The sequence below is a fragment of the Neolamprologus brichardi genome, chromosome 17, assembly GCF_056152115.1.
Source record: "Neolamprologus brichardi isolate AB-2024 chromosome 17, ASM5615211v1, whole genome shotgun sequence".
NCBI classification, from domain to species: domain Eukaryota; kingdom Metazoa; phylum Chordata; class Actinopteri; order Cichliformes; family Cichlidae; genus Neolamprologus; species Neolamprologus brichardi.
This window is the reverse complement of record NC_142120.1, coordinates 8,832,065-8,859,372: the sequence shown is the minus strand read 5'-3', so window position 1 is coordinate 8,859,372 and position 27,308 is coordinate 8,832,065. Positions and strand designations below refer to the sequence as shown.

The 27,308-nt window shown below is 40.0% G+C and overlaps 1 protein-coding gene across 2 annotated transcripts; it reads left to right on the top strand.

Annotated features, from left to right (window-relative positions):
- The first annotated feature begins 1,874 nt into the window (after window positions 1-1,874).
- lrrc17 (leucine rich repeat containing 17) lies at window positions 1,875-27,288 on the top strand. Of its 2 annotated transcripts, none has more exons than XM_087830859.1 (5): window positions 1,875-2,079; window positions 10,987-11,336; window positions 12,293-12,779; window positions 20,220-20,375; window positions 25,153-27,288. In XM_087830859.1, exons 2-5 carry the CDS (start codon window positions 11,064-11,066, stop codon window positions 25,593-25,595), a joined length of 1,359 nt encoding a protein of 452 aa, XP_087686985.1. In that variant the 5' UTR covers window positions 1,875-2,079; window positions 10,987-11,063; the 3' UTR covers window positions 25,596-27,288. The 2 variants fall into 2 exon arrangements, with proteins under 2 accessions (XP_087686985.1, XP_087686984.1); XM_087830858.1 differs by having other exon boundaries at window positions 10,984-11,336.
- Window positions 27,289-27,308: the final 20 nt, after the last annotated feature.

Below are 27,308 nucleotides of genomic sequence, written 5' to 3'. Positions count from 1 at the left end.
TGCAGCGCCACAGACCGTGTACTGCCACATATATATTATATGAGAATCTAATGAAATTCAAGAACAGATGAGAGATAAAATTATTGACATCTATGAGTCTGGAAAGGGTTATAAAGCTATTTGTATGGTTTTAGGTCTTCGGTGAACCATGACGAGAGCTGTTATCCACAAATGGAGAAAATCTGGAACAGTGGTAAATCTTCCCATGAGTGGCCCGCCTACAAAAATTACTCCAAGAGCTCATCGATGACTCAGGTCACAAAACAACCCAGAACAATATCTGAAGAACTGTAGGCCTTAGTTACCTCAGTTGAGGTCAGTGTTTATGATTCAACAATTAGAAATAGACTGGGAAAAAATGACATCCATGGCATTTCCAAGGAGAAAACCACTGCTGACCAAAAATAACAATGCACAAGAGTTTGGAGAAAATATTCTGTTGACCAATGAGGCAAAAGTTCAACTTTTTGGAAGGTTTGAGTCCCATTACATCTGGTGTAAAACTAATATAACATTTTATAAAAAGACCATCATACCAGTAGCAAAGCATGGTGGTGGGAGTGTGATGGTCTGGGCCTGCTTTGCTGCTTCAGGGCCTGGATCCCTTGCTATTGATAGAACCATGAAATCTGCTCTCTACCAGAAATTCATGGTTCAAGTATTTTAACACACTGGCTACAATTTTAATGTAAGAATCGTGCTAGAAGTCAAGATGGAGCAGCTTTACTTGTGGTTGGGATTCTTGCAGAATTTGCAAGACAGTGTTAGAAGAGAGCCCATCTTGAGTCGAGGTTATGTGTTTAGAGCTGAACTGCTGCAGGTTCTTGCCATTCAGCAACCTGTAGAATATATTGGCTTGCTTGCTTTTTATGGACAAATGCAGAACCATCTGATTATATACTAAATACACAGCTGACAACACAAACTGCTTGTTAATTCTCTTGAATTCTTAGATTGCAGCTTGTTTTTCTTCTTTGATGCTCTCTGCACCCAATGTTTCATTGCTGATTGGTTAAAAATAGAAGATCCATTCAGTCATCTGTTTGTGAAAGCACCTGCCCTTTGTCAAATAGTTTCCAAAGACAATTTCTGACACGGTTCTTGTAACAAGCAATCAAATATGACAGATTAATCGTCGCATGAACAACATCAAATGTAATGGCAATGATTTATGGGGAGTAAAAGCACAAATGTTAAGCTGCTGATACTTAAACCCATATTGTGAGGACATAGTATAAAACTCCAAATGAGCTCTGGTTACTTCTCTTGTGCTGTTGTATCCTAAATTGATGCAATCCAGGTGTTGAGTGGCAAACTGTTTGCAAAACCTTGTGAAACCACATGCTCTGCTTGCAAGATCTATGTAACATCTTCCAAGGACTAATAACAAAACAGTGCTTGACCACTGAAGCAGATGTTGGAAGTGGACCAAAGTTATTTTGGAACAAGCCTGTAAAGATTTAAGGTAAATCTAGAAGGTTCTTTCTTCCTTGAGTAGCACAACAGAAAAAAGAAAGAGACAGAAAGGCTGGCACACTGGTGTTTGCATTGGTGGGCGAGTGCATGACTTCACAAGCTCTCTCTTACTCTCTATCAGGCCAGTTAGCAGCACATCTTGGGGGTAAGTCCACTGCTTCAAGACGGAATCAGTGCAGGGTTGGAGCCCTCCCACACATGTCTGTGTGTGTGTGCATACTGCTAAACCAGACAAAGCCTTGCAGCTCCTTCGAGAATCAGTTTTACATTGCTTGCAGTCTCTCTCTCTCTGTCTCTCTCTTCACACTTTCAGTACAGTCTAGCTGAGTGGGTGAAAAGCAAGGAGTTCATGAGAGAGAGAAGGAGAGAGAGAGAGAGAGAGGGGGGAAGGTGAGAGAGAGAGAGAGAGAGAGAGAGAGAGAGCGAGCAAGCGCAGCCACTCATTCGTCCCTCACTCCAGGCTCTAAGTTTACAGGCAGCCAGGCAGATTTTCTTGGCTTGGATGCAGCGCTCATGACAGGATTAGGAGCCTGGGATACAGGATCAACCGGAGATCTGCAGGTCCTAGTGGATGAGCCCAGGTCAGATTCTCACCCTGCACAGGTAGGAAAGAAAAACAGTGCATCAGACCTTTCTGCCTGCATATATACAAATTTGCAACCTTGGGATTGTTCAAAGTATATTTCTTTAACAAAATCTGATTCTCCAAGTGTTAACAAAAGGCCACAGTGAACCCGTTAAATCATAAAGTAAAGGGTGCAAAGTTGCAGAGTATGTAGCAATAAAATGTACCAAAGTGTTGACTTTTAATTTTAACAGACATATATTACTTCCCCTTTGTTTTAACCCCTTTATTCTTTAGAAATTACAGGGAGTTTGGAGGCGTGCACTAACAATGAATGAAAAAACTCTGTCAGTTTTCATTACTTACTAAAGGATTGATAGTAAGAGAGTCAAAGACAAGTTTTGGCAAATGCAGAAGCAAAATTGAAATTCTGGATTGAGTGTCAGGCACTAACTCAATAACAACTCATCACAAATGTGAAGCTTTGAAAGGGGAGAAATGAGCAACACACAAGTGTGTAGAACATGCAAAATGCAATTAAAACTCATAAACAGGGAGGAGATTAGAAAATCTTTTAAAAAAATAATTTCAGCAAAGCTCTCTCTTGTTTCTTGCTCTGTATTTGTTGATTTGTTGAATTGCTGAAGTAAGCATTCTTTCCACTATGAATTTTTGAGCTGGAAGTGCTGAAGAGGTGCCAAGTTTATTTTAAAATGTGCGTGTGGGCGGATGGGGATCATTGTCGCCAGAGATGAATTTTGAAATCTCTGCAAAAGCAGCAAAAGAGAAAAAAACCAGGAACGAAACATCCAAGTTCTTGTTTCAGATGCTTCCTTCTTATGTTATGTAACTGGCCGGTGGTCCCGCTCACACTGCTGCAACAGATTGAGCCGAGCACCACTTCTGCCAGGGAGAGAGGTGAATTTCTTTTCTTGGACCCTCTTTGCACTGTAAGGAAGAAATTATAGATAGCCACGCCCTTATAACCCTCCTGTTGTGTGCTACTTCATGTTCATTGAATGCAGCCGGTTCTCTATCTCGCTGAAAATGAAGAAGGGCTGCAAGAGAGTTCAAGGAAATGGCAAAAAACATTCACATTTTCAAAAAGCTTGATGTTAGAATATTCTAAAGGAGCCACACACTGCTGCACAGATTGTGCTGTTTTCTCACAGGTTGCTTATATTTGATTATATTTGCGCACGTCCTTGCAGCAATATGCACACACAGATTTACGTGCCCTCTTTTAACTGAAATTCCAAACGTACGCTTGGGAAGTGGGAGCAGCATGTGGTTTCACCCTGAAATTCTTCAGGGAGAAAAGGAGAGAAGAGAAACTTGGTAAAGTTGCAGGTTTACTCTGATTACAAAGTGCATCAGTGCCTTTTAGTAAAACTTCCTTCTTCTCAGTCTTGTTGCAGTTACATTTAAATAGAGCACGCTGGGGTAAGAACACGAGTGGGAGAACTGTGTTTGTCTTTACCGCTCAGATGTGTCTGGCACCAAACCAAAGCTGGGTGGTGGGGGAAGGCATTGTGCATGCGTTTGAACTCTGTTAAACATCTTGTGTCAGCTTTTGAACTCCCTTTTAAAAAAAAAGTAGACACTGAAGTTTGAGGACATACTATGTTACCAAACACCGCAAAATATTGCATAATAATAAGATAAAGCACTTTGTTTTTTAGGATGGGTGGTGGTGGTAGGGTAATGACTCCATAATCTTTACTTAAAGCTGGCCATTTTTCCCGTACAGGAGTTGCACAGATGCAGCTGGACGCTGGCCACTCTCAAAGGGGACCAACTGCTGATTTTGGACATGCTTTTGCACGTGTTTGGATTTCAAAGTGTTCTTGAAAGCTGTTCCTCGTGGGTCTTGCAGGGGGAAGACACAAAAACAGGCAAAATGGCTCGTTTCTGTCAGAAAAGTCCTCCTCCTGCTGTTTGCTTTTGTGAGCCGGGGCACCTCTGACCCTCTCCGAAACACTCAAGCGTTCACTTTCTGTCTCCAAACATTTCTTTCACAGCACTCTCAGTTTTCCTCCACTGCAGAAATGAACTTGTATGGTTTCAATTAGGCTCTCAGGGACGCGTGAGGGTTCTCTCTTGAATGCTTTCTACATGCGCAGCATGTCTGTCTCTGTTACTGTCTCATCCTCTCCTTTAGCATTATGGGTTTATTATTAGACTTCCCTCCCACTTCTGTTTTCTATACATTCCCACTGTCTGCATTTTTATTCTTTCCCTGTCTTCATCTCTCTCTGTTTGGAGTAGCTTGTCGGTAGGTCTGTTGCAGTTGCACTTAGGCACACATGCAGGAGAGTTAACCCAAAGGAAACAAAGCAAGGTCACTGTATTGGGAGGCTTTCCAGTGTATTAAAGAAGAAAAGTGACCTATCACATATAAGCTCACTCCTTGTCCATGCTCTCCAATTTTCTGTCTTTTTTTCTTCTCTTATTAACTGCCTGACTTACCAATTGATGGCTTCCGTGTGCATGCGACTTGGATGGAATTTTTACATTTCGTATTAGTAGCTAAGCAGGAAAACCTCATTCTTGTTTTTACAGCCTCCCCTTCTTGTTCTCACTTCTCTCTCTAACACAGTAGCCCTTGTGTTTCTGAACTGTTTCCCCTGGCGGTCTGAACTCTTTCCATACCAAGTGGCCTGTCCACTGTTACTGGAGCACCAAGATCCTCTGTGGTCGACCAGTGGAGGTAGCCACTGTGCAGTCTCAAGGCATTGCTGGTGATATACTGTTACACTAATCACTACAATTTTCAGGGTTTTTTTTGTTTGTTTGTTTTTTTTTAGCTTTTTAGGTACATCCTGCTTCATCATCAGTCAGGAAGTCATTGCCGTGGTTTTGACTTGTCTTTTCGTCATTTGTAAACCAGCAACAGCGCTCTGTCCTGATTATGTAATATCCCAGCAGTCATCGAGAGGTCACCGGTGGTCTGTGCTTTGGCCCACAGATATAATCTGACTAGATCTATTACACGGGGACCTTTTGCTGTGTCAGTTTTCCCCCAGCTGGCCAGGGTTTAACCAAAAGGCTTTCTTCTTTGTTCTTGGCTTAACAAAAACTGTGACACTTAAAACCAAACAAAAAATATCTCCTCTTTGCCAGCAGGAATTTCCCTTTAGCTGATGTCACTTTTTTTTGGTAACTTTAATTTTGTCTTTGGGACTTGCACTTTCTTCCTGCGGTTTCTATTTAGTCTGAAACATCTTTTGCATCTGGTTTTCGAATAAACGAGCAGCCACCATCTGTATTTGTCCAAACTGCAGTCAGTGCCTCTTCTTCTCTAACTCCCTCTTCCTGATGTAGGTGGTATGCGATGGTGTTAGAGGCCAACCTGTCTGCTCTGGTCTACTGAGCCGAAATGGCCCATTTGAGCCCACACAGACAATTCAGGAAACATACACAGACACTCAAAGACAGAGCATGCATATGTCTGCGGGTGCCTGTTGTATGCATACTTTGCTATCTGCTTTATTATCCAGTACTCACAGCCCTAAATTATGTGTATATTTTGTACAGTATGGGTACTACTGTACATACAGTCAATGAATCACTTGTATCTTTTCGTTTTTTGCACAATATCCATTTTTATTGCAATGCAGTAAACTTTTATTACGTTACTATTACACTACTAGAGATTCCTTGAGAGTAATCATACAAATACTCGCATATGAACACAAATCCCTAATACCTTATTTTGTCTGGATACAGAAGATGTTGCATTTAAAGATAAACTCACAAGACACTCAATTTGCTAGTATCCTTTAGTCGTTGGACGCACTTCAACTCTTCATGGCATTAATTCAACGAGGTGCTGAAAACATTCTGCAGAGATTTTGGTCCATGTTGACATGTTAGTATCACACAGTTTTTGCAGATTTGTCAGCTGCACACCTGTTATTCAAATCCGCCGCATCCCAGTGGTACTCTATTGGACTGAGACCTGATAACTGTGTCAGACCATCTGAGTACAGTGAACCCAATGTCATGGTCAACAAACCAGTTCAAGATTAAATGTACACATAGTACATTTTTTGAGTTGCTGTTAACTTCCTATAAGAGTGATAGTTCTCCTCTGAAATCAACAAGGCACTTTTTCTGCCACGTATTGCATATTTTTCCTGTTTTTCGGGCCATTTTCTGTAAACTCTAGAGAAGTTTGTGTGGGAATATCCACAAATCAGCAGTTTCTGACATGCTCAGACCAGCCTGTCTGGCGCTGACAAGCATGCCACGTTCAAAGCCACTTAAATCTCCTTTTTTTTCCCCATTCTCATCCATGGTTTGAATGTTGGCAGGCCAGCTAGACCTTGTCTAAATGCCTAAATGCATTCAATTCCTCCTGTGTGATTGGCTGGTTAGTAATTTGTGTTAAAAAGCCACACAACATGTGTACCTGACAAAGTGATTGGTCAGTGTAGCATAATTGGTAAAAACCAAGCTGAAGAGCACTTCACAGAAAAATGTAAGAGAGATTACTGTAGAAATGGATGACTTTTTCTGATGACTTAATCAAGCTACTTTTAACTGGTGCTTAGTTGGGGTCAGTATACACTCAGCTTGGGTCTGGAGATCTTTCACTTAGTGCTTTATTATAACACGTTACTTTGGTAGGTGCTTGAAGGCATTTGATGTTGTGTTCTCAACAGAGCAGAGCTGTCTCTGGGCAGGGACCAGTTTGCACTTCACTGTTACTTTGTTGTTGTTATGTGAAATATTTTATGATTCATATGTGCAAATCTCCACACCCTCTAACAACATCCTATCTCATGCGTGAACTAAAATTGGGCAATTGTTGGAATGCAAATTAAAATCTAATTTGATTTTGATCATATGCTTTTTGTATATAATCAGACAATGCTTAAAAACTGAGACTACAACAAAAGCAATCTCACTGTTTGATTAGTAACTCTAAATCCAATACTGAAGGTAGGAATGGTTGTGCGTTCGCAGCATTACAGATGTGTGAATGTAATATGAATGTTATAATCTGTTACTTTTTGATGTGTTACACCGAGCGCTGCTCATAAAATGACATAGGGTTAAAAATAATAGCACTTTGGATAAGGCACATTAAAGCTGGTTCAGCAGGGAGACAATATATTCAGATCAACACTCCCTGCAAACTGTCCCCAAAACATATTCCTCAGACTTAGGTATTTATTCAGCGGTTTGTTTTCATTTGTGTCGACAACTTCAAGCTCTTTTGCTCATCTAAAGACTGCATGCATCAATTGTCTTGTAAAAAGTTATTGGTTTCTTTGAAAAATAAATTCCTCACAACTGAGCCAGAAATGCAAAAAAGTAATTAACAACAAAAAGAAAAACCCTCAAAGAACATGCTGTATCTCTACCATTGTAAAGTAACCCGGAGACAATTAAATGCCACTCTTGCTAGCAGGCAGGACTTTTGCTGAACTCGTGGATACAACTGTGTTCCAGACTGGGCATAGACATGACACTATCCACACAAAAATTATGAACAAAAAAATGCACTATGATTAAGGTCTCTGAAGCAAAAGAAAGGACTCGAATTCTTTGCACAGGTTTATTTTCACGTAGTCAAAACGCAGGGACATGTTGCTACCACATTTTATGTCTAGACCAAACTCTATTCTTGTTCAGGACAGATGTTATAGTGGCAGGAAAACAGTCTGTGTGATATTTAGAGACGCTCCTGAGGATAAATGGGCCTTCTGTAGATGTTCCAAGATGGAGGGAGATAGTTTTTTTTTCTTTTTCTTTGACCACTTTGGGTTGGCATACACTGACCAGTGGTAGCTGGAGTGGGAAATAATACCAGAGTGGAAGGACTAAACTAGTCTGCTGTGGCCATGGGGCTAACCAAAGGGACGGGTTTAGCCTGAGTGGGTTTATTATGGTCACAGCTGGAATGTGTGCTGGATAATGTAGAGTGACTATGCCAATAGTTGTCTAGAAGCTTGATAACCACCTAGCTAGCTAGCTAGCTAGCTAGATAGATAAAAAGAGAGATAGACCAGCACCACAGTTACATATATAAATGGGTAGGTATACATCACTAGTGGGTTTGACCCCCTTTTCTTCATGGCATAGATTCAAAAGCTTCTGGAAATATTCTTTATAGATTTTGGTCCATATTGACATGATAGCATCTGCAGTTCTTGCAGATTTGTCAACTTCACATCTGTTATGCAAATCTTCCATTCCACCACAGCCCAAAGGTGCTCTATTGTGACATGGCTTGTTATCCTGGTCAAAGTATCCATCACAAGATCAGTACACTCTGGACATAAAGGGCTAGACATGATCAGCAACAATACTCAGGCTGTGGTGTTTGAATCATTCTCAGTATTTTATGGGGCTCAAATATTTTCACCAAGAAAATATCTTCCACACCATTACCCCACCAGCAGCCTGAACTATTAATTCAAGGCAGGGTGGATCCATGCTTTCATGTTGTTTATGCCAAATTTTAACTCAGCCAACAATGTCACAGCAGAAATTGATACTCATGAGACAAGCCAACATTTTTCCAATTATCTGTTGTCTAATTTTGAGCGAGTCAGTGTGAACTGTAGCCTCAGTTTTCTGTTCTTAGTGGACATGAACAGCACCCAGTGTGATCTTCTGCTGCTGCAGCATGTTTGCTTCTAGGTTCAGTGATGCTTTTCTGCATAGCTTGGTTGTAAGAAGAGGTCATTTATATAATATGATATAATTATTATTATTATGCCAGTTTAAATGCCTTAAACTGAAAGCACTTACATTGGCAAATACTTAAATATTGATACACAGGGGATGTGTCTGGATCTCCTCAACAAGTCTCTCTGTGCTTTCAACCTGAGTCTAGTCTAGTCTGGACTTTATACGTGGCACAAGTCTCTCATTGTGTTAAAACATGCCACTCATCAGGTTCATAAACATTTAACACAGGATCTATAACATGTTCTCTTGCTTGCACACCGGCACATAAATACAGAGAAAGAAGAAAGACAGGCACAGTTAGGCAGATAATGATAGGTAGTGACTTAGAAGACCAATTCATTAAGTTCTTCTTGGGTTTGGAGAGACAGCTCGATGGAAGGGAATTGCTGCATATAATGGCTTCAGCGAAAGAAACTTAAGGTTTATGTTTGCTTCATTTGATTAGAGATCATTTGTAGATGGACAGAAGATTTCTCAGTGAAGTGCAAAGTATTTCCCCAGATACATTCCCAGCTGTTTTTGCTTGTAGCTAGCTACATGCCCTGTCTGTTCTTCACAATGGAACGACACCATCTGCATTGACAGGCTTGTTCCACTGTATGAGTCTGAAAGACGGTAAGAGAGCTGCGGTTTGGTACAGTTGGCCTTAGTCAGCACACACGTGTGTCTGTATGTGTGCGCGCGGGGTGCACGTTGGCAGCCCTGTCGGCCTTCCCCTCTTTTTTTCTTTTTGGCTCTGATAACACAAGGGATTCATGACTCATATATTTTGGCATGAAATGTGCACACCCATACACATGCGCATATTAACATAGCCAGCAGGCTGTGAGAACAACCGACTGTAGAGTAAAAAAAAAGACAATTACCATCATTATTAGGCAATAAATAATAATATTTACAGTCTTGACATATTCATATTTGCACCTGATGACAATGTTGGAGTTTGACAGTGCAAATGGCAAGAACAGCAGACCAAGAAACAGACATACAGGCTCTATGTGGTTTTAAAAGAAATAGTTTATTTGGGAAATTTGGTAGGCTGCTGTAAATATGAAACTACAATCAGCCTTGTTTGCTTAGCAAAATGACTGGAAACCAGTAGAAACGGCTTGCCTGCATGTGCCCTGATATTTTAAAAAAAACAAAAAAACAAAACTGCTTACATTACCTTTTAAGTTCACTAATTAACACGCCACATTTTGGTGGTTTGACCTATATAGTAAACGGTGTGTAAACAAACCGCAAACTTGTGGCTTTACATGGCTTTTTATGTGCAGTACTACATCCAGGCCAGGTTTCTGTGGTTCTGGATGATCTTCACTAGTTGTCTGGGAACCTGACAGATAATGAAACATATATTGTATTGTCAAACTGTCCAACTAACACGAACATGTGGCAGATATTTATACACATAACACACTTGTTACTGTATCGAGCACTCTTGGTGTTTTAGATAAAGGAAAATGGCTCTAAACACATGAAACTACATGATTTCAAATGCAATACACACACACCCCCTCACCCTCTACTTTACAACACAAACAATTCCTATATTATAAGGAGAAAAACTATGTTTAGAAGATCTTGAACATACAGCTTTGTTTGGCTGGAGGCAGAAAACAAAGAAAACTGAAAGAAAAAAGAAAAGAAAACTGTTATGAACACACATCAACCTCGAGAAACGTCTTTTCGTTTTTTCTCAAAACCCTTTTTCCACCCCCACACCCCATTTCTGCCCACTCCACAGTCACTCAGCTTTCCCACTAATTCTTTCAACATGTTCAGCATTACTGCTTTCGTTGTTGCCAGATATTGACAGATTGCCAGATGTTGACAGATATGCTGTAATAAAGCAGATACTCTTTATCTGTGTCAACTTCTCCTTTATGTTGCACATAAATGCACACAATAATGTGATGTCAAACACTGACATTTTCATGTTTTCTATTCTATAAAAGCATTCAATGCAAAGTGCTCATGAAGATTTAAAAAAAAAAAAAAGTGTGATACTCAGCAAATGGGTTCAGGTAATCCTCAAATCCCTGGTATAAAGAGTACTGAGGAAAACCTGCATATGGACCAGGAGAACATCCAAACTCCACACAGTAAGGCCCAAGATGCAGGGTCTTATTAAGGACTCTCTTGCAAATCTTTTAGGATTTTTTGAGAAGTTTCCACTGAAGTCCTCTGAAAATTCACTTTCTTCTCTCCCTCTCTTCCTCTGTTTGTGCCACCAGCAGTGACTGACCTGTATCCCTTCCTCATCCAACTTCCGAAACTGACCTGATTGCTGGGCTCCATCCTCTCCTCTCCTGTCATGCGTCTCCTTGTTTCCCTCCTGCTCTTGCTACTCCTTGGATCAGCGGAACCCCGGAGAGGCCCTCGGTCAAAGGCTGTGGAGAGGGGCGCAAGGGGCCATGTACGGGGTAGAGGCAGGCCCGGCGTCATGAGGCGTCAAACTGAGGTGTGCTTGGAATACATGGAGTCGGGAGAAAAATACCTTGACTGCCAGGATAGGCAGCTGACCACTGTGATGCAGGACTGGCCCAAAGATATCCACCACCTACTGCTGGCGAGAAATAGGATTCAGGTATTTACAGGCAGATTTCTGTTCACCTGGTGCAAAAATAACAACTGATGTTAATTACAGCAGACTGGAGATCATTTGTTTTTGCAAGAAATTGGGTTCTTTGCAGCAATTAAGCCTGAGTTAAGTATCCATAATCTCTTACTCTCAATGCTTCAGATGGCTTGTTGATGCCATGAGCATCTGTGCACCAGTTATTTGGGAGCAAGATCAAAGACAGACTTTTCTTCCTTGTGTGTGCAGTTTTTTGCATGTCTGAGCAAGTACAGGATGTTTATGTCGCAGGTGCTGAGAGAACTGAAACAAAATGTTAGCCTGCAGGTTAATAAGTGGAAATGACTGAGCAATAGACACTGATGAAAGCAATGAAAACAGGTATAACTTATGCGGGAAGGAAACCGGATCTTGTTTTATTTTTATTTGTGTCTTCGGCACTTTGTTTTGGATTTAAACGGGATATATTTTATAATTTAAAACATTGTTAACATTTATTTTTTACACTAAAATATGTAATTTGAAAAGTTAGATACTTGGAATTACAGATAGAGAAAACTGACCCATGCTGTGTAATTTGAATGTCTTTCACCACCTGCAGCACTTTGGGTTTACTGTTGCTGTTCAGAAATGGTAATCTTAACATAGTGGACCACTGTATTTTCCAAATGTCTGACATCTGGCTCCAGCAATATGGGAATTTTAAACTTCAGGCTCTGAAACAGTTGCCCATACACCAGTGGGTAATGCCACAGTAGTTATGGCCATTTTTTATATAGAATCTGTGGTATAACATGGGGTCAAATGGCTGTAGGAGGCTAAATTTCTACAAGCTGCAAACTGCAGACGATTGAAGTTTTTTAGTACAGTAAAGATAAGAATAATGCACAAGTAAGCTTATGGTAAATGCTACCATATTGTCCAGAAATGCAAATAAAACAATTCGAGTACATCTCTCCTTTCAGGTTTTGAGGGACAACATGTTTGCTCAGTTCACCCAGCTGAAGAGCTTAGATCTCCAGCAGAACCGCATCTCCAGGGTGGAGGATGATGCGTTCAGTGGCCTCTCCCAGCTCAAAACCCTGCTCCTCCAGCACAACCAAATGACAACAGCCTCCGAGGAGGTCCTGCTCCCCCTACCCCGCCTTACTTATCTCCGTCTCTATGACAACCCATGGAGCTGCCTGTGTCCCTTGGAAAGCTTGATCAGAAAACTGCAGCTGCCAGGCAACCGCAACCTGGGCAATTTCGCCATATGTGCAGAGCCTCTTTCACTGAAGGGTCAGAAACTAAAAAAGTTGACTGTAGACCTGCTGTGTGAGGAAGACAAGGGGCCAGAACCTGGAGTTGTAGAACGGCCAAAGCTTCCGCCAAAAATAAAGAAGCCAGATGCCACCTCCATGTGCCGCACATACATGTTTCCCAAACCGCTGCTGGACTGCAGCAACAAAGGTGAGAGATTGTCAAGTTCTGTATCTCTATATCTTTATCTATACATTGTGACCTGTTCTTTAAATCTGTGTCTTCTTGCCTTGAAATCTGAGGCAAGAAGACACAACTTGGATGCCACTATAATATAAGTTGACGTATGTAGGTCTTGGTTGGGGCATCAGATGTTACCTATTAGCAGCATTGCTATGAGGATGCTGGTTTGTCCAGATGTTTTAGAAGGACTGGTGTGAAGGTTTGTGCAGAAAAACTTGGACTAAAAGCACCTTATTAAAAAACTCATTTACAGAGTTTGTTATGTTCAAATGGTTTTTTATTAACTGTGAAATGGGGGAACAATACTTTTTTTGGACGGTGAGCATTATGTACTGGATGGGGAAGTTGTGGTTAGTAAAACCACACAAAAATCATCTTACATCCGATCTTTATTCTTGGAAATGTGGTGAAAATAAGAAAATATTACCATGTACTAAACTGAGCTGGTGAAACATAGTAATCTTTATACTACATGTTTGTTTGCCTGTTAGAAAAGTTGCATTTCAAATTAACTACAAAGTACTCCGTTCACATTCACTCCTCTTTTATAACACTAACTAGATGCTGAGTAGCCCAACTTTACATTTACGCCATAAACGCAACACAAAGACGAAGCCATGTGGGGAGTAGGATGTGATTATTTTCTTATTACTGACAAAGTATCTCGAGGACATCACTGAAAGAAAAGCCAGGGTGAGGTACATAGAAAATTATGGCATTTGACAGTTGTTTTCACTAACCTGTCAATCCGATTTAATTAATTTTCTCTAATTGAAGGAATGTTATTCTTTTAGTCAAAGTTAAAAAGACATTATAGAAAACACTGAGATGTTTATTATTAGTGCAATAGCAGAAAAACGATCAGCTTTAATCAAACTAAATGTAGGAATGAAATAAACTCTGACAAAGAACAATTTCATTGTTTCTGAATCAGACAGTATTTGTCTGAATCCAACCAATTTCAGGTGCTTTGCTAAACTTGGCCGCTTCTTTGTTGCAAACAGATAAACTGCTGTGAGAGGAGTACTTCATATGAAAAGGCACATTTATTAGCTTTGCTCAGCGCTCTTCGGGACACAGTCATGCTTATTTGTTCATTGAAATTAGGCGCAAGAGTTTTTTTTGTTGAATTATGTTTGGACTATAAGCAGGCGGCAAGCAGAGATGTGTTTGTTTTATTAGCAATTTCTACACTGGCTGTCTGAGCCTCGCTGGGTGGAAAGGCGTACACTCTCTTCTCCTTTTTCAAACTCTTGCTCAGTAGTGGAAAAGTTAGGATTAAAAAGTAAGGTTTCATATATATCATACATGTACAGGTTTTTGTGTGAAGGCAGATTTCTTTATCTGATCAGCCAGTATTTTAGGCTTGTTCTTGTTATTACCCATCATGTAATGTGACATTTGATGAGTTAAACTTTTGCAGTACTATGAAAAAGTATTTGCCCCTTCCTGACTTCTTCTTCGTTTCATTTCTTTTTTCTTTTTGTGTGAATTTTGTAGGATTTTTCACATCATCGAATAAATATTAATATTAGACAGACCACCTGAATAAAAGAAAAAAAATTGCAATGAAGCCAATGAGTCTTTGACATCGCTGTAGAGGAATTTTGGCCCACTCGTTTTTGCAGAATTGTTTTAATTCAGCCACATTGGAGGGTTTTTGAGGCTTTGCAGCATTTAACATGTGGGTCATGTTAAAGGCTTTCTTTGTTTTTCTGAGCCACCTTTTCTGACCCCAATCCAAAATGAACATTTTGGATTGGCCGAGTCAAAGTGCAAACTTAAATGCATTTGAGATGCTGTTGCATGACCTTCAACAGAATTCCTGCACAGCGATGTGAAAGACTCACTGCCAGTCATTGCAAACACTTGATTGACAAGGACTGGCGCAACCAGTTTTTAGGTTTAGGGGCAATTACTTTATCACAGCACTACACGTGCGCTCTAAACTTTGCAAATATAGTCCAAGTTCTCACCCAGGTTTTCACATCTGGTTCTATCTTTGCATTAAGCTGTCACTATGAGACTGTTGTCATAGTGACCCCAGTGTTGCCTTCAAAAAGACAGAGATGGCAATTTCTGAATTTGTGCAGATGCCTCGTGGTTACTTTCATGTGGCCTCTCCAGTTCCTCTTCTATCTTCTTTTTGTTGTCCTCTCACCATCCATTTAATTTAACACACACTGAAACTCTGACACTTTCTGCGTCCATTATTCTGACCAAGTCCTACATAAGGATTTGAACACATCTATCAATGGCGAGCTTGTATCCTCCTGAGAAAGCAGTCTTTCATAGAGAATCGACAAGCCAAAACCACACAATGCAGCTTCTGTGTCGTAAGGGCCTGAAGAAGCTTTTGCATATTTTCCTAATTATTTTTTTTCTACAGTAAGACATTTGAATATGTTCTTTATCTAAAGCATCATAAGGTTTCTCTGTTTCGCTCACAGGGTGAACATCCCATCCATCTCTCCACAACTTTCCTTTTTTATGCCCAGTAATGGTTCTCCCCATCCTGCCTCTTTCTAAACCACACCGCACCATAAAAGCTGTATGTGTTGTGTGAATATTGCTTAATATAGTGCAGCTGTTGTGCATGACAGTTAATTCATGGTTTTGTGCTTTTGATTTGAAAGGATGCCCACGCTGCATATTTACTTCTCATTTTGTTCTTTTCCAGCCCTTGTGTTTTCATTTAATAGTTGTATTTGCTGTGTGAAATCTAATCTAAGCATTACACTTACATGATTTCCCCCTAATCTTTTGTCTATTTGACAATCTAAGTGCGTAGAGTTTTCTTTGCTGTAATTCAGCCCAAATGAACTACTGTTGAAAGCCACAGGGACACAGTGTCTCTGTGGCTTAAAAACTAACAAATCTTAAATACTGATCTGTATGCGTTGGTTTATGTTACACATCAACTTTTGAATCTCACAGTCTAAGAAGGCTAACTTGACATTTTGGTTAACTTGATGTGTTGGTCCACTGAGTTAATGTGACCAGTGAACCGTGGTATATTGTCAGATTTGATTTTCACCGAGGTGTCATCCACATACCTGAACCAATGATTTGGTGGTGTTCCAGGGTAGGACAACAGAGCCCTCTTTTCCACTTCTTCCATGAACAAGTTGGCCACAGTGGGTGAAACTGGGGAACCCATGGCGCACCCATGTTTTTTGCCCGTGTTTTTTTCTGGTTTTTGTACTGACCAGTTTTTGTAAAACATGTGGAAAGAAGACAGTTCCAAAAGAAAACACACTTGGTCAGTGCTGAGAGTGGTCCTGTTGTTGAAGTTGATGTCATTCTGTAATTTCTTACGAGCTGCGTCCACTGCTTCAGTGACTGGAACACAAGTAATGAAAGATGTAATAACATCCCTTTGTCAACAAAATCGAATGTCTTCTGGATGTGGTGTTTAGAGCTGCCTAACAACGTGTTGAGGATTGAAGCCAGAAACTTTGAGATGTTATAGGTGAGGATGATGGGGAAGGCATACTGTAATAAAAGGATAGAGTACACGAATGTACTTGAAAATGATGGTTAGATGCCACAAAAACAAAGCCCAGGAGCCAGAAGCAGACAGAGATGGATCGGGGAAAACCAGGCCACCCGCAGCCCCCAAGGGTACTGAAGACCTAAGGCCAAACATCTTCACCCAGCAGGAGAAGGAGGGATAAGTAGACACCCCCCTCAGATTATACAGAGCACTATGATTATATTGGCCACTGTGATTATATTGGTTTTAGGGCCATGGTGTGACATTAATGCCCATTTATCTACAGTGTCTTAGTAAAGTCCTTGGCCACTGTTATAAGAACAGTTTGAGTTCTTTATAGTTTGCTTCCAAGGACCCAGACTATCTTTTAGTTGTTAAAGTGCTCTTGAGCAATAGTTCTTCTGTGTTTTTCACGGGCTTTCAACGTTTTCCTTTGGACATTGGCTGCTTTTTTGCTCATTTTTAGTCCAGTCTTGGTACGTGACTGTTTTCAGAATGTCTGTCAGGCTACTCAACTCATAAAAAAAGCACCCAACTTGATGGATGAACCAGTGTTGTATCTACGCATAACAGAAAACTTAACTACACTAGAGTATATAAAATATTCTAGTAAGCCCCATCACTTCTGATATCGTAAGATGTTATACATAAGCCAGACGTGTTAAATGAGAGCAAAAATCTTCCATCTTTTAACAGTACCCCCCCGTCCAACATTATAAATCTCATGATGCTGCTCAGAAACCCAGTTTTATGTTCCTAGACGTTGTTTTCAAAGCTGCTGTTACAGCCGGTAAATCATAGATTTCAGTGGTAACAAGTGCTGTGTAAAAACTTGGGACATTTGACATCTGAGTAGGCAGCACAAAAATGAGTCATTTGTATATGGTGACTTGGCTGCACATACACCCACACTCATAGCACTGTTATAGCTCTCTATGGATCTCGTGGATCACAGACAGCGGGCAGATCGTTAGCAGGAAAAAAAAAGACCATATTTTAGGTTGAGGAAATGTTGCTGTGGTTTCAAGGGTCCTGACAGCAATGTTAACTGTTTACCTTTTGGGGAACTTTTTTACTTTTTCACCCTGGGGTGAAACGGTCACAGAAGCAATCAATTTAGCATGGGAGGAGCACTGATTTGGTCACCGTCATAAATAGAAAGTAAACAGAGTTACTAATAGGTTTTCCACTTAATAATAATCTCAACTCTGTTGCTAAGGGTTCTGAATAGACTAACATTCATTGCACTTCATATCTGTGTTTCTTTCTCTGCCATGAAAGCATTTTGGGTACATTTACAATTTAACAAGTAAGGTACATTTGACCTCACATGACATGTGGAACCGAGAAAGGCCCATCCTAATATATAAACTACTTTATTGCATCCTAGTGCAACTATGCAACACATAATACTGCCTAACATAAACATGTGAAGTAACCTTTTCCCCCATCAAAAGTGGGGCGTGCTTCCAAAAAAGCCATAAATGGCTGCTTACTATTCACTAGTAAGCAGCCATGTCGGCACTGTAAAAAATTAATGGCTTCCCTTTCTGCTGTCTAAACAGTAAAAAAAGGTTTTGCAACACATGCTCTGAGTGAGTTCAGTGTTTTTGCACAAATTGAATATTTGCTTTGCAGGAACGACTGCGGAAGCGCTTCATGATATTTTATGGAATCTGAAGCCAAGAAAGAAAAGAAAAAGACTCTGGCTACAGTCCTGTACTTCACTCCACATATCTATTTAAATCATCCAGAGTGCTAGCACATAAATAGTAGAGTGGGCTACACAGATAAATTTCCAGTTGATGCTCTGCACTCCTGCTAAATAATGTAAATAGCTTCGTTCTTTGTATTGAGACTGTGTAAATATATATTACTGTTAAAAAGTTATTTAAAGTTGGCCTGTTGAAGTGAACCAGGTGATTCAACTTAGACTACAAATAATAGATTATGACATCTGTGAGAATTTAAAAAAATATATATATATATTTATAATGGATTTTTTAAAATAGATTGGGTTTCCAAAAAGGAAACATTTTCTCATGCAGCTATAAAGCATGGAGTCCAAGAGGTACAGCTGTTCACCGAACTAATGACTTCAGCAGATTCAGCGAGAGCCCAGTGCAGTGATAAATGACTTTCACACTTCCTGACCCAGGTCCTTCCTCCGTATCTTCCTTCATTCATCTGTCTCATCAGTAGAAACATGTCAACAGATGTTAAAGCAGGTATCTGCCATATCTGTGCCATGAAAAAAGGGACTCCTGATAAAAGCTTCCTGAAACTTCCTGAAAACACAATTATCTCCAAAAAAGAAGAACAAGCAAATCGGTCTCTGCTCACCCAACACCGTAACTCAGCTTTTTGTTGAACTTTTATTACCCCGAGGGAAACATGGACTTCTGGTCACAGACACTACTGTCACAGCTGAATACACAGTGTAGGCGTAGGTCTTTATTTATGGTAAAACACCGAAGACCACAGATGTATCTGTCTTTGCAATGGAGGATTTGCGTTTGGCTCGGAAAACTGAAGATTTCTCACAAGGGAATCAGGCAGTTTAAGTCTAATGTTGGAATGACCGCATTTCCCTTTCCTAAAAAGCTGCTTTGACAACATTTCAGACACATGTACACCTATTGGCAGGCTGGGATTCCCTTTAGGTTTTCCAGAAGAAAATTTCTCGCCACATTGGACTGATAACATGTGCTGGAATGCTCTCCGAAGACAATTTTTGCTTCCCTGCATCACATTACAAAACAATAATCATTACACTTCCTGAGTCTGTTGGCTACATCTGTGTGTGTGCTGCATGTGTGTGTGTGTTTTGTTGGAGTCTGTGATGATTAATGGCACCATGCCTCCATGATAAAACCAGCTATAACATCTGTGGCAGTAAAGAGTACAACATCTGCGCTATAAATGTGTCCGTAAGCATACTTCTGGTGCAGCCTGTGTAAATAAATACATTCAGGAAACATCTTTGTATGCTTTGCCACACACATTTCATTCATGATCTTACTTACAAATCTACAAAAAGTTGGCATTCCATACCAAAACAAAGCATTGTTTAATTACGTCTTAGGCCGCGCTTGCTGCCTATGCACACTTATGTTTCCTCCAGTCTGCAACTATTTTGCTTCAGAAACAATCAGCTATGATCTCTTTGATGATACAGGTTGCATGGGCCACCTAGTCTGTTTTAAACAGCGCTACAATGTGATTGGCACGGCAGATGGGACTTCCAATTTAAAAGATATTCATAATGTTGCCCACCGTGACAGGTTCAACAAATCTAATGACTCAGGAAACCACAGGCTTTGATCCAAAACCTCCAAAAAGGTAAACTGTGATCAGAGAAACCTGCATCTATTCATTGTTAGTGCCGAACATACAGGTTTCAGCCTTTTATTTTCAGTGGTTTTGTAGTGACAGCGTCAAATCTTTATTTCACCTCCCCCATCATGGCAGGAGGAACATTTATAAAATCTACCTCCGGTGTGGGACTTTAATTCAAAACTCCAGAGAGGCTCTGTTATAGAGATTTCGATACGTAGGACGTTTTGACTGTTTAGTGCATTACTGACATCAAAGACAAGAATCAGTGTGTGCAAGTGATGCTTCCAGTGTAAGCAGAAAAGAGATCCCTCTGGCAAATAAGTGAAATGTTGTCATACATGATGTCCCCTTTGACTCCATCTTGAAAATGTAAAACGTTGCACACAACCTGCGAAACCATCTTGAAGCCATAAAGATGCAGACATATTTCTGTCTGAGTTGAAGAGCCGGAAATGTTCACACCCTCTGTTCTCATAACTTTTTTTGTGTGCACTGATGATAGTAAAAACTTTTGTCTTTCAGGTATCATGAAAGTTGAAGGCCTAATGTTTCTGAACTTTTTCTGTCTGCAGATTTGATTAGCATCCCACCTGACCTGCCATCTGACATAGTGAGGATGGATCTGTCCAACAATAAAATAAAACATCTCAAGCCAAAACATTTTGTGCTGTCCAAAGACCTCAAACTTCTCAACCTCAGCAGTAACAACCTGCACCATATAGACACAGGTAACAGAAGTGCCGCTCACATATTCTCTCTCTCCCACACACACATGTGAATCTGAGCATTCGTATCTGGATATCCAAGCATTTTGTGTTGTCATAGTAAAGAAAACAGACCCAACTGCACAACTCGGAGATAAGATAAATTCCATTTTTAAGGGTGGTTCAATTCAACTGTATCTATATAGCAGCCAATCACAACAATCTCTTTAAGGTGTTTTATGCCAGGGATTAATAATAAAAAATAATTAAATACAGAGTGGTGTATAAACAAAGAGATTTAAAAGTGGTGAGTGAAGAAGAAATGTTCAGTACATCATGGGAAGCCTCAGCTGCTTAGGCCTATTGCAGCTTTTCACAAGAGATTTTGCAGGATTCGGGGTCACCTGATGCCCTAACTACACTGCCTGGCTTGGATTTAACTAAACAAATAGGTACAAGCCTCCTATTGGACAATTACTGCATGGGGGATTATCCTTCAGCTGGCAACAACTTATTTAACCCCAACTGATGCAATGAGTTCTTTCTCATTTCATAAACAACCACGTCGAAAGACACAACTCATGATCGTGGAAAAGATGTTAGTGTGTTTGAGAAGGGTTAAATCATTGGCACCCATCAAGCTGAGAAAACATCTAAGGAGATTGCAGAAACTACTAAAACTGGGTTAAGAACTGTCTAGTGCATTATTAAAAAGTGGAACGATACAGGGGACCCAACATCAGAAAAAAAAAAAAGTAGAACTCAGAGCTATGTTTAATAGTAAACATGCACAATGTGAAGGGAACTCAAGGGATTGGGACTGAACAGCTGTGTAGCCATAAGAAAACCACTAATCAGTTTGGCAAACCAGGAAAAAAGGCTTCAATTTACTAGGGAGCATAACGATTGGACTCTGGAGCAACGGAAGAAGGTCATGTGGTCTGATGAGTCTAGATTTACCCTGTTCCAGAGTGATGGGCGCATCAGGATTCGAAGCAAGGCAGATGAAGTGATGTACCCATCGTGCCTAGTACCTACTGTACAAGCCTGTAGGGAACGTGCTATGATCTGGGGTTGCTGCAGTTGGTCAGGTCTAGGTTCAGCAACAGTATGTGCTCCAAGAAGGAGGTCTGACTATAGTGAATGACAAGGTTATTCCATCAATGGGTTTTTTCTTCCCTGATGGCATGGACATGTTCCAAGATGACAATGCCAGGATTCATGAGGCTCAAACTGTGAAAGAGAGTTTCTGGGAGCATGAGACATCATTTTCACACATGGATTAGCCACCACAGAGTCTAGACCTTAACCCCATTGAGAGTCTTTGGGATGTGCTGGAGAAGGCTTTGCGCAGCGGTCAGTCTCTACTATCAGTGCAAGTTCTAGGTGAAAAATTAATGCACTGGATGGAAATAAATCTTGTGACATTGCTGAAGCTTACCGAAACAATGCCACAGTGAATGCGTGCCGTAATCAACGCTAAACGCGGTCCAATGAAATATTAGAGTGCGTGACCTTTTTTATGGTGGCCAGACAGTGTATATGCTTTATCAAGAATGAAAGTTTTAAGCTTAATCTTAAAAGTATCCAAGAAAGTGATACAGTGATAACAGGATGTATCAACGTTTCAACACATCCCCATTTTGCTGTACTAATGACTAAGAGTAAGACCCTGTGACGCAATTTGTTACAAATTTGTTACAGCATCATTAATGACTAAGACCATGCAATTTCATGTTTTAGTTACAATAAGCCAAGAAAAACAATAATTATACTTGACTACATTTTTGTAATGATAACAAGCAGAAATTCTGGCTACTCCTTCAGGGCAGGGGCAGGACAACCTTCCTCTTTGCCTACAGATTCTCCCACAGTTCTCTATTCAAGGATGTCTTATAATGTCCCACTAGAGGATTCAACTCCTTGAACACATTGTGATATTTCACTTTTTTTTCTCAAGAAATACTGCACAATTATTATTATTATTTTTATTTAAAATTTATTGAGATGAACCTGAGAAAGAAGCACGTGTGCCACTCAAAGGGAAAACAGATATCTGTGATTTATTAGAAAGATGTTGTTTATCACCTCATCTCTAAGCCTCACTGGCTTGTGCTCGGGGTTCATTTTGAGGACATCCAAGTCAATCAAGATGTGACATATTTAAAATTGTGAACAGGTTCATGCTACACACTGGGGAAAATGTGGCTAGAAACTGTAGTGCAAGAAAAATGATTGAATATGCAATGAACTTGCAATCTCATTACCTTTGAAATGGCTGTTTTGAAGACAGGCACCAGGTCTGGGACCACTCGCAGTTAGCTGTTATCTTCAAAGCAACTGAAGCAAGTCAGGCAGCAATAAAATGGCAATAAGACGGAAAAAGTCTGCTGTCAGTTTCTGATTAAATTAAGTCAAGTTGCCATTTACATATAATAGTTGCTGCAGGACAGCAATTTAACTGCAAAATGACATAGCTGCTTGTCAACCTTGACCTATAATGGCTATCAATACATTGATGGTTGTTGCACGCTCAACCACTGGGCAACCAACCACTACAACTACTCGCAACTGGCCTCAAGAGGCAAAAAATTGCAATGTAGTTTACTTAACTGCATTGTGACTGATTTATTAGAAAGTTCCCAAATCCTTTCCTTACTTCAGAGGCACATAAGTGCTTCTTTCCTTGTTTATTTCAGCAGTTCCCAAAGTAATGTAAAATTACCCAATAGTTCATGAGAAAAAAAGCACTTTTTATGGAAATATGTAACATTGGACATGGACATGGACTAGAGTACCATTAAAAAGTGCAAGTTCATTAATCTCACCAAGCTAATTATGTGCGAGTCCATCCCTTTCCTGGCCAAGAGGGAAATTCAAAAAGCTTCATTATCCTGCAACAGCACATGCAAACAATCTACTGTAGCTCACCCCACTGTGTCTAACATTCTCTGGAAACTCAAACAGAAATTCAGTATAATTGTGAGAGCTTGTGATTGCCAGTGGCATGTGGTTTAAATCCCCAAACCCTCTTTTTAATCATGTCCACATTCAGAGTAAATTTAAAAGAAAAAGTTGTTTATTTATGCTTTTCATGGGAAGGGTGGCCAGAGAGAAAAGAAACATGAATGAAAATGCAACATAAAAAAAAATCTGGCACATTGCATCAGTGTTCTCTTATTTGTGTTATTTTTTTCATGGAAGGCTTTGGCAGATTGTTTTGGTTTTCTAGGCCAGGCAAAACCCCCAGAATAGACAAAGCAGTAATTTGATGGTCACAGGATAATGCAGTGTACTTAAAGCCTAATTTTCCTAATTTTCCTCAGACTAATAACTTTATATCTTAGAAAATGTAAAAGGAAAGGGTCCCACCCAAGTTAAAATAAATAAATAAATAAATAATAAAAGTTCGTAATAGTCTTTAACTAAGTCAGTTTATCCAGCTGGCATTATTTCTGTGTTATTGCAAGTGAAGTTTCAGTGACTGGATCACAACTCTAAGTTTAGATGCTTAGATTAGGATCTCTTGAAGAGCATGGAAGAAAAGGTAAGTGTCCCTAATAAACAGTTTAGCCTTTAGGAAATATGCTTCAGACTTTCTGGCAAAGTTGGATGAAAGGATTTGTGTATTTCAGTTCCTGGGAAAGTAGCATGAATGTGGTCATTGTGGCTCCAACAAGCACATGAATAGTATCCAATTTGGGAGAGCCTCAAGCCTCATGAGTCCAGAGATAAGACATGGGAGGAGGAGGTGAAACGAGCATCCCTGCCCCCTTTATTACACTTCCTTCCTCTTCTATAGTTTCCTCTGTCTGTGTTGTTCTTGGAGATGAATGTTCATAAAGCTTATATAGACCCTGAAAGAATCACCCAACCAAACCAAAAAAACCTTTTTCAGTCTTTTCAAGTTCCCAATGTCATTAATTCCCTCCTTCTTAGTTCTCTACCTCCATACGTTCCACCTCCAGTTTTCTCTGCCCCCCCCCCCCACACACACCCCTTTTCCGCTCTGTAAAGATCAAAGCCCGGCCAAAGGCTGGAGAGTGTAATGGTCTTTGCTGTCCCATTACTCCCACTGAGAATGCATCCATGGGCATGCACGTGCACACATTAGAAAATCCGACAGCTAACAGTGACTGGAAACATTTGAGAATATCGGCAGTCACCTTTTAAATCAAAATGTTTGATTTTGCGTGTCATGAAGCCCAGCTGAAACCCAGTGTCTATACAGGGAAACTGGCCTCGGCAGCTTGCACATCTGGAAAAGCACCGTCAATACTGAAAGGTTTTAGAGCAGCGCATGCTCCTATTCAGATGGCATCTTTTTCAGGTCTTGCATATTTTAAGTAAGAAAAGGCTAAACTTCATATGTCATGAATGGAATCAGCCTTTCACCAACTGAAAAAAATTGGCACAGCATGAAACCAAAAGTGTGACCTAGAAGACCCAGGTTTGTTAATAAGCTAGAAAAAAGCTAGAAAAAAAAAGTTTATTAGGTTTGCAAAGCATTGCAAAGCAAATCATTGCGTTGTTTTGCAACTTTTATGGAACTGGGTTATAAAAAGACTTGATTACTTGATTATTCTTAAAGATAATCAATCAGTCAACAATGAACTAAAATGGTCCAAAAGCCAAAGACTGTGAGAAACTGTGGTAGAGTTTAAACTGTGGCAATTTCTTTGTGTGTATTTTTGTTCCTTTTTAGTCATTTTATTCTCTGTTGAGTCTTAAATGGCTCTTTAAACCTCATGAATGCCAACAGAATGCTAACTAATTTAGTTTGCACTTTCCCTGCTCCCAGCTGCATTTGCAGGCCTGCTGTACCTCCGTGAGCTTGACCTCTCCAACAACAGTCTCCAATACTTCCAGTACAGTGTACTAGAGGACCTCTACTTCCTACGGAAGCTCTCACTGGACAACAACCCGTGGTTCTGCGACTACAACATCCACTACCTAAATTACTGGCTCAAGCACCATCCTGGTGTCCATCACACTGGCTTGATCTGCTCAGGGCCGCCGGAGTTCAAGGGCTGGCGTGTCGCGGATTACGTCAAGACCTACAACGGGGAATGTCCCGTAGATAAACAAACAGAAGGGACAGATACAGGACAGGGGGCACAAGAACAGTCAGAAAATGACGCACAGAAGCCAGGGATGGACAATAGTGATGGACAGGGTGCAAATCTTCCACAACACCTGAAAAAGGCAGCACCAAACAAATTTAAAATCATCAGGCTGAGCTAAAATGCAGACGGCTCAGAGGACTGGTAGAAATGTATACAATAAGATTGAAATTGATGTCTGAGAACAAGCTGAACGATGGCTTAATAAAAGGAAGAACTCTGTTTTGTGGTAAAATCCATTACGTAGGCTTTTAGGGATAAAGCTTCCCTGTTCTGTATGGGTTGCAGAAACACCTAACTCTATCACTTTTCTCTCTTACAGTAATTTTAATTTTGACTTCAGGATATACTTTTTTTTTCTTCTAAAAAGTAGTTTTTGGTCTTTTGGTATTAACGTATGCTTTTGTCTACTTGTTTTCAGGAAATAAAATTTGTTGTTTTTTGTAATGTTTTTTTTCTGAAAATGTGTTTTACTATGTGATCGAAAATTTCCAGATACATTGCAGGTAATGTGTCAAGGATCACAAATGATTATTGCTAAAGTGTTCCATATTCCATATCATTAGCTGCTTATGGTGGGGGGCGCTGGAGCCCATTTCAGGCACAGGCACAGAGAGGGTATCTAAACACCACATAGAAACTCCCAACACGATAAGAAGGTTCTTGCTCTTTACTGATCACCACCGGAGACTCCCAAGCAATGAAAAATTATCCATACAATGTAATACTGATCAATTTAAAAGGTTAAAGAAGAAGCTTAAATTTATAATGTATTTTTTTTTCTTAAATACATAACATAATGAGTCCCAAGACGAACCTAATACAATTTAATGTTCGTTTTTTTTTCAAGGACAAGGCACATTAATCACCATTAGTATAAATGTGCTATTTTTTGCCAAATGGCTCATTTTGAGTTGCTGTTCCTGGGCCAGATGTTAAATTATCCATTAAAGGGCTGTAAAACATAAAAGAACACAATTAAAGGCCATTAGCAAATAGAGGAAGGAAAAAATAAAACAGGGTCAAAACTTGAGAGAATGGAGCAGGTAGCATGGAAACAACGCTGTGCAAAAGTCTAGGAAAATGGGAAATGTGTGTTTGCAGAAGTCTAGCAAGCTTTAAAGTCAGTATTTGGTGTGACCACTGTTATTCTTCAACACACTCTGAAAAAAAGGAAAAATTCTTGAATTCATAATTCCATCAATTTAGGCAAGATCTCCCATACCACTGAAATGCAGCCCCAAACCATAACAGAGTCTCCAGAGTGTTTTATAGATGGCTGTAGACACCCCTTTCCTTAATTTCTCTGTTATTTCAGGCAGAAATTACAAATTTGGATTTATCCCTCCCTAAGATCTGTTTCCAGTGATCTTCAGTTCAGTGCTTGTGTAATTTGGCATACCTCAGCTTTTTCTTCCTGTTTCCCTTTCCTAAGTAAGGATTCTTGACAGCCATCCTTCCACCTAGACTATGTCAAATGTGGCTTCAGTGAAAAGCAGATGGATCATCTGAAGGTCCAGATCCATCTCTCAGGTCCCTTGTTAGGTCTTTACTGGACTCTTTTTTTTTTTTATTTCTTAAGGGCATGGCTGTCAGATACTGTTCATCTGCTGTGGATAGTTTTATACACCTACCACTTCTTTTCTCCTCCAGTTGTCTAATTTCATGTTTTTTGGCTTTGGGAATCACCTTATTATTGCAAAATTACAATTTTATGACTGTTGATCTGTGTTATTGTTGGATTTTTTCCTGAATTCACCCAAAGAAATGGGAACAAATGTGTTTGTGATAAAGCCTGCTAGTAACAAAGTGAAGTAAAGATATATAATTTAAA

What these genes read in the sequence shown, in the direction of transcription:
- lrrc17 (XM_087830859.1), top strand. Translation starts at nt 11,064, where the DNA reads ATGCGTCTCCTTGTTTCCCTCCTGCTCTTGCTACTCCTTGGATCAGCG. An exon ending in TGGCGAGAAATAGGATTCAG is followed by an intron (nt 11,337 to 12,292) that starts GTATTTACAGGC and finishes CTCTCCTTTCAG; the next exon opens with GTTTTGAGGGACAACATGTT. An exon ending in CCTGCACCATATAGACACAG is followed by an intron (nt 20,376 to 25,152) that starts GTAACAGAAGTG and finishes CCCTGCTCCCAG; the next exon opens with CTGCATTTGCAGGCCTGCTG.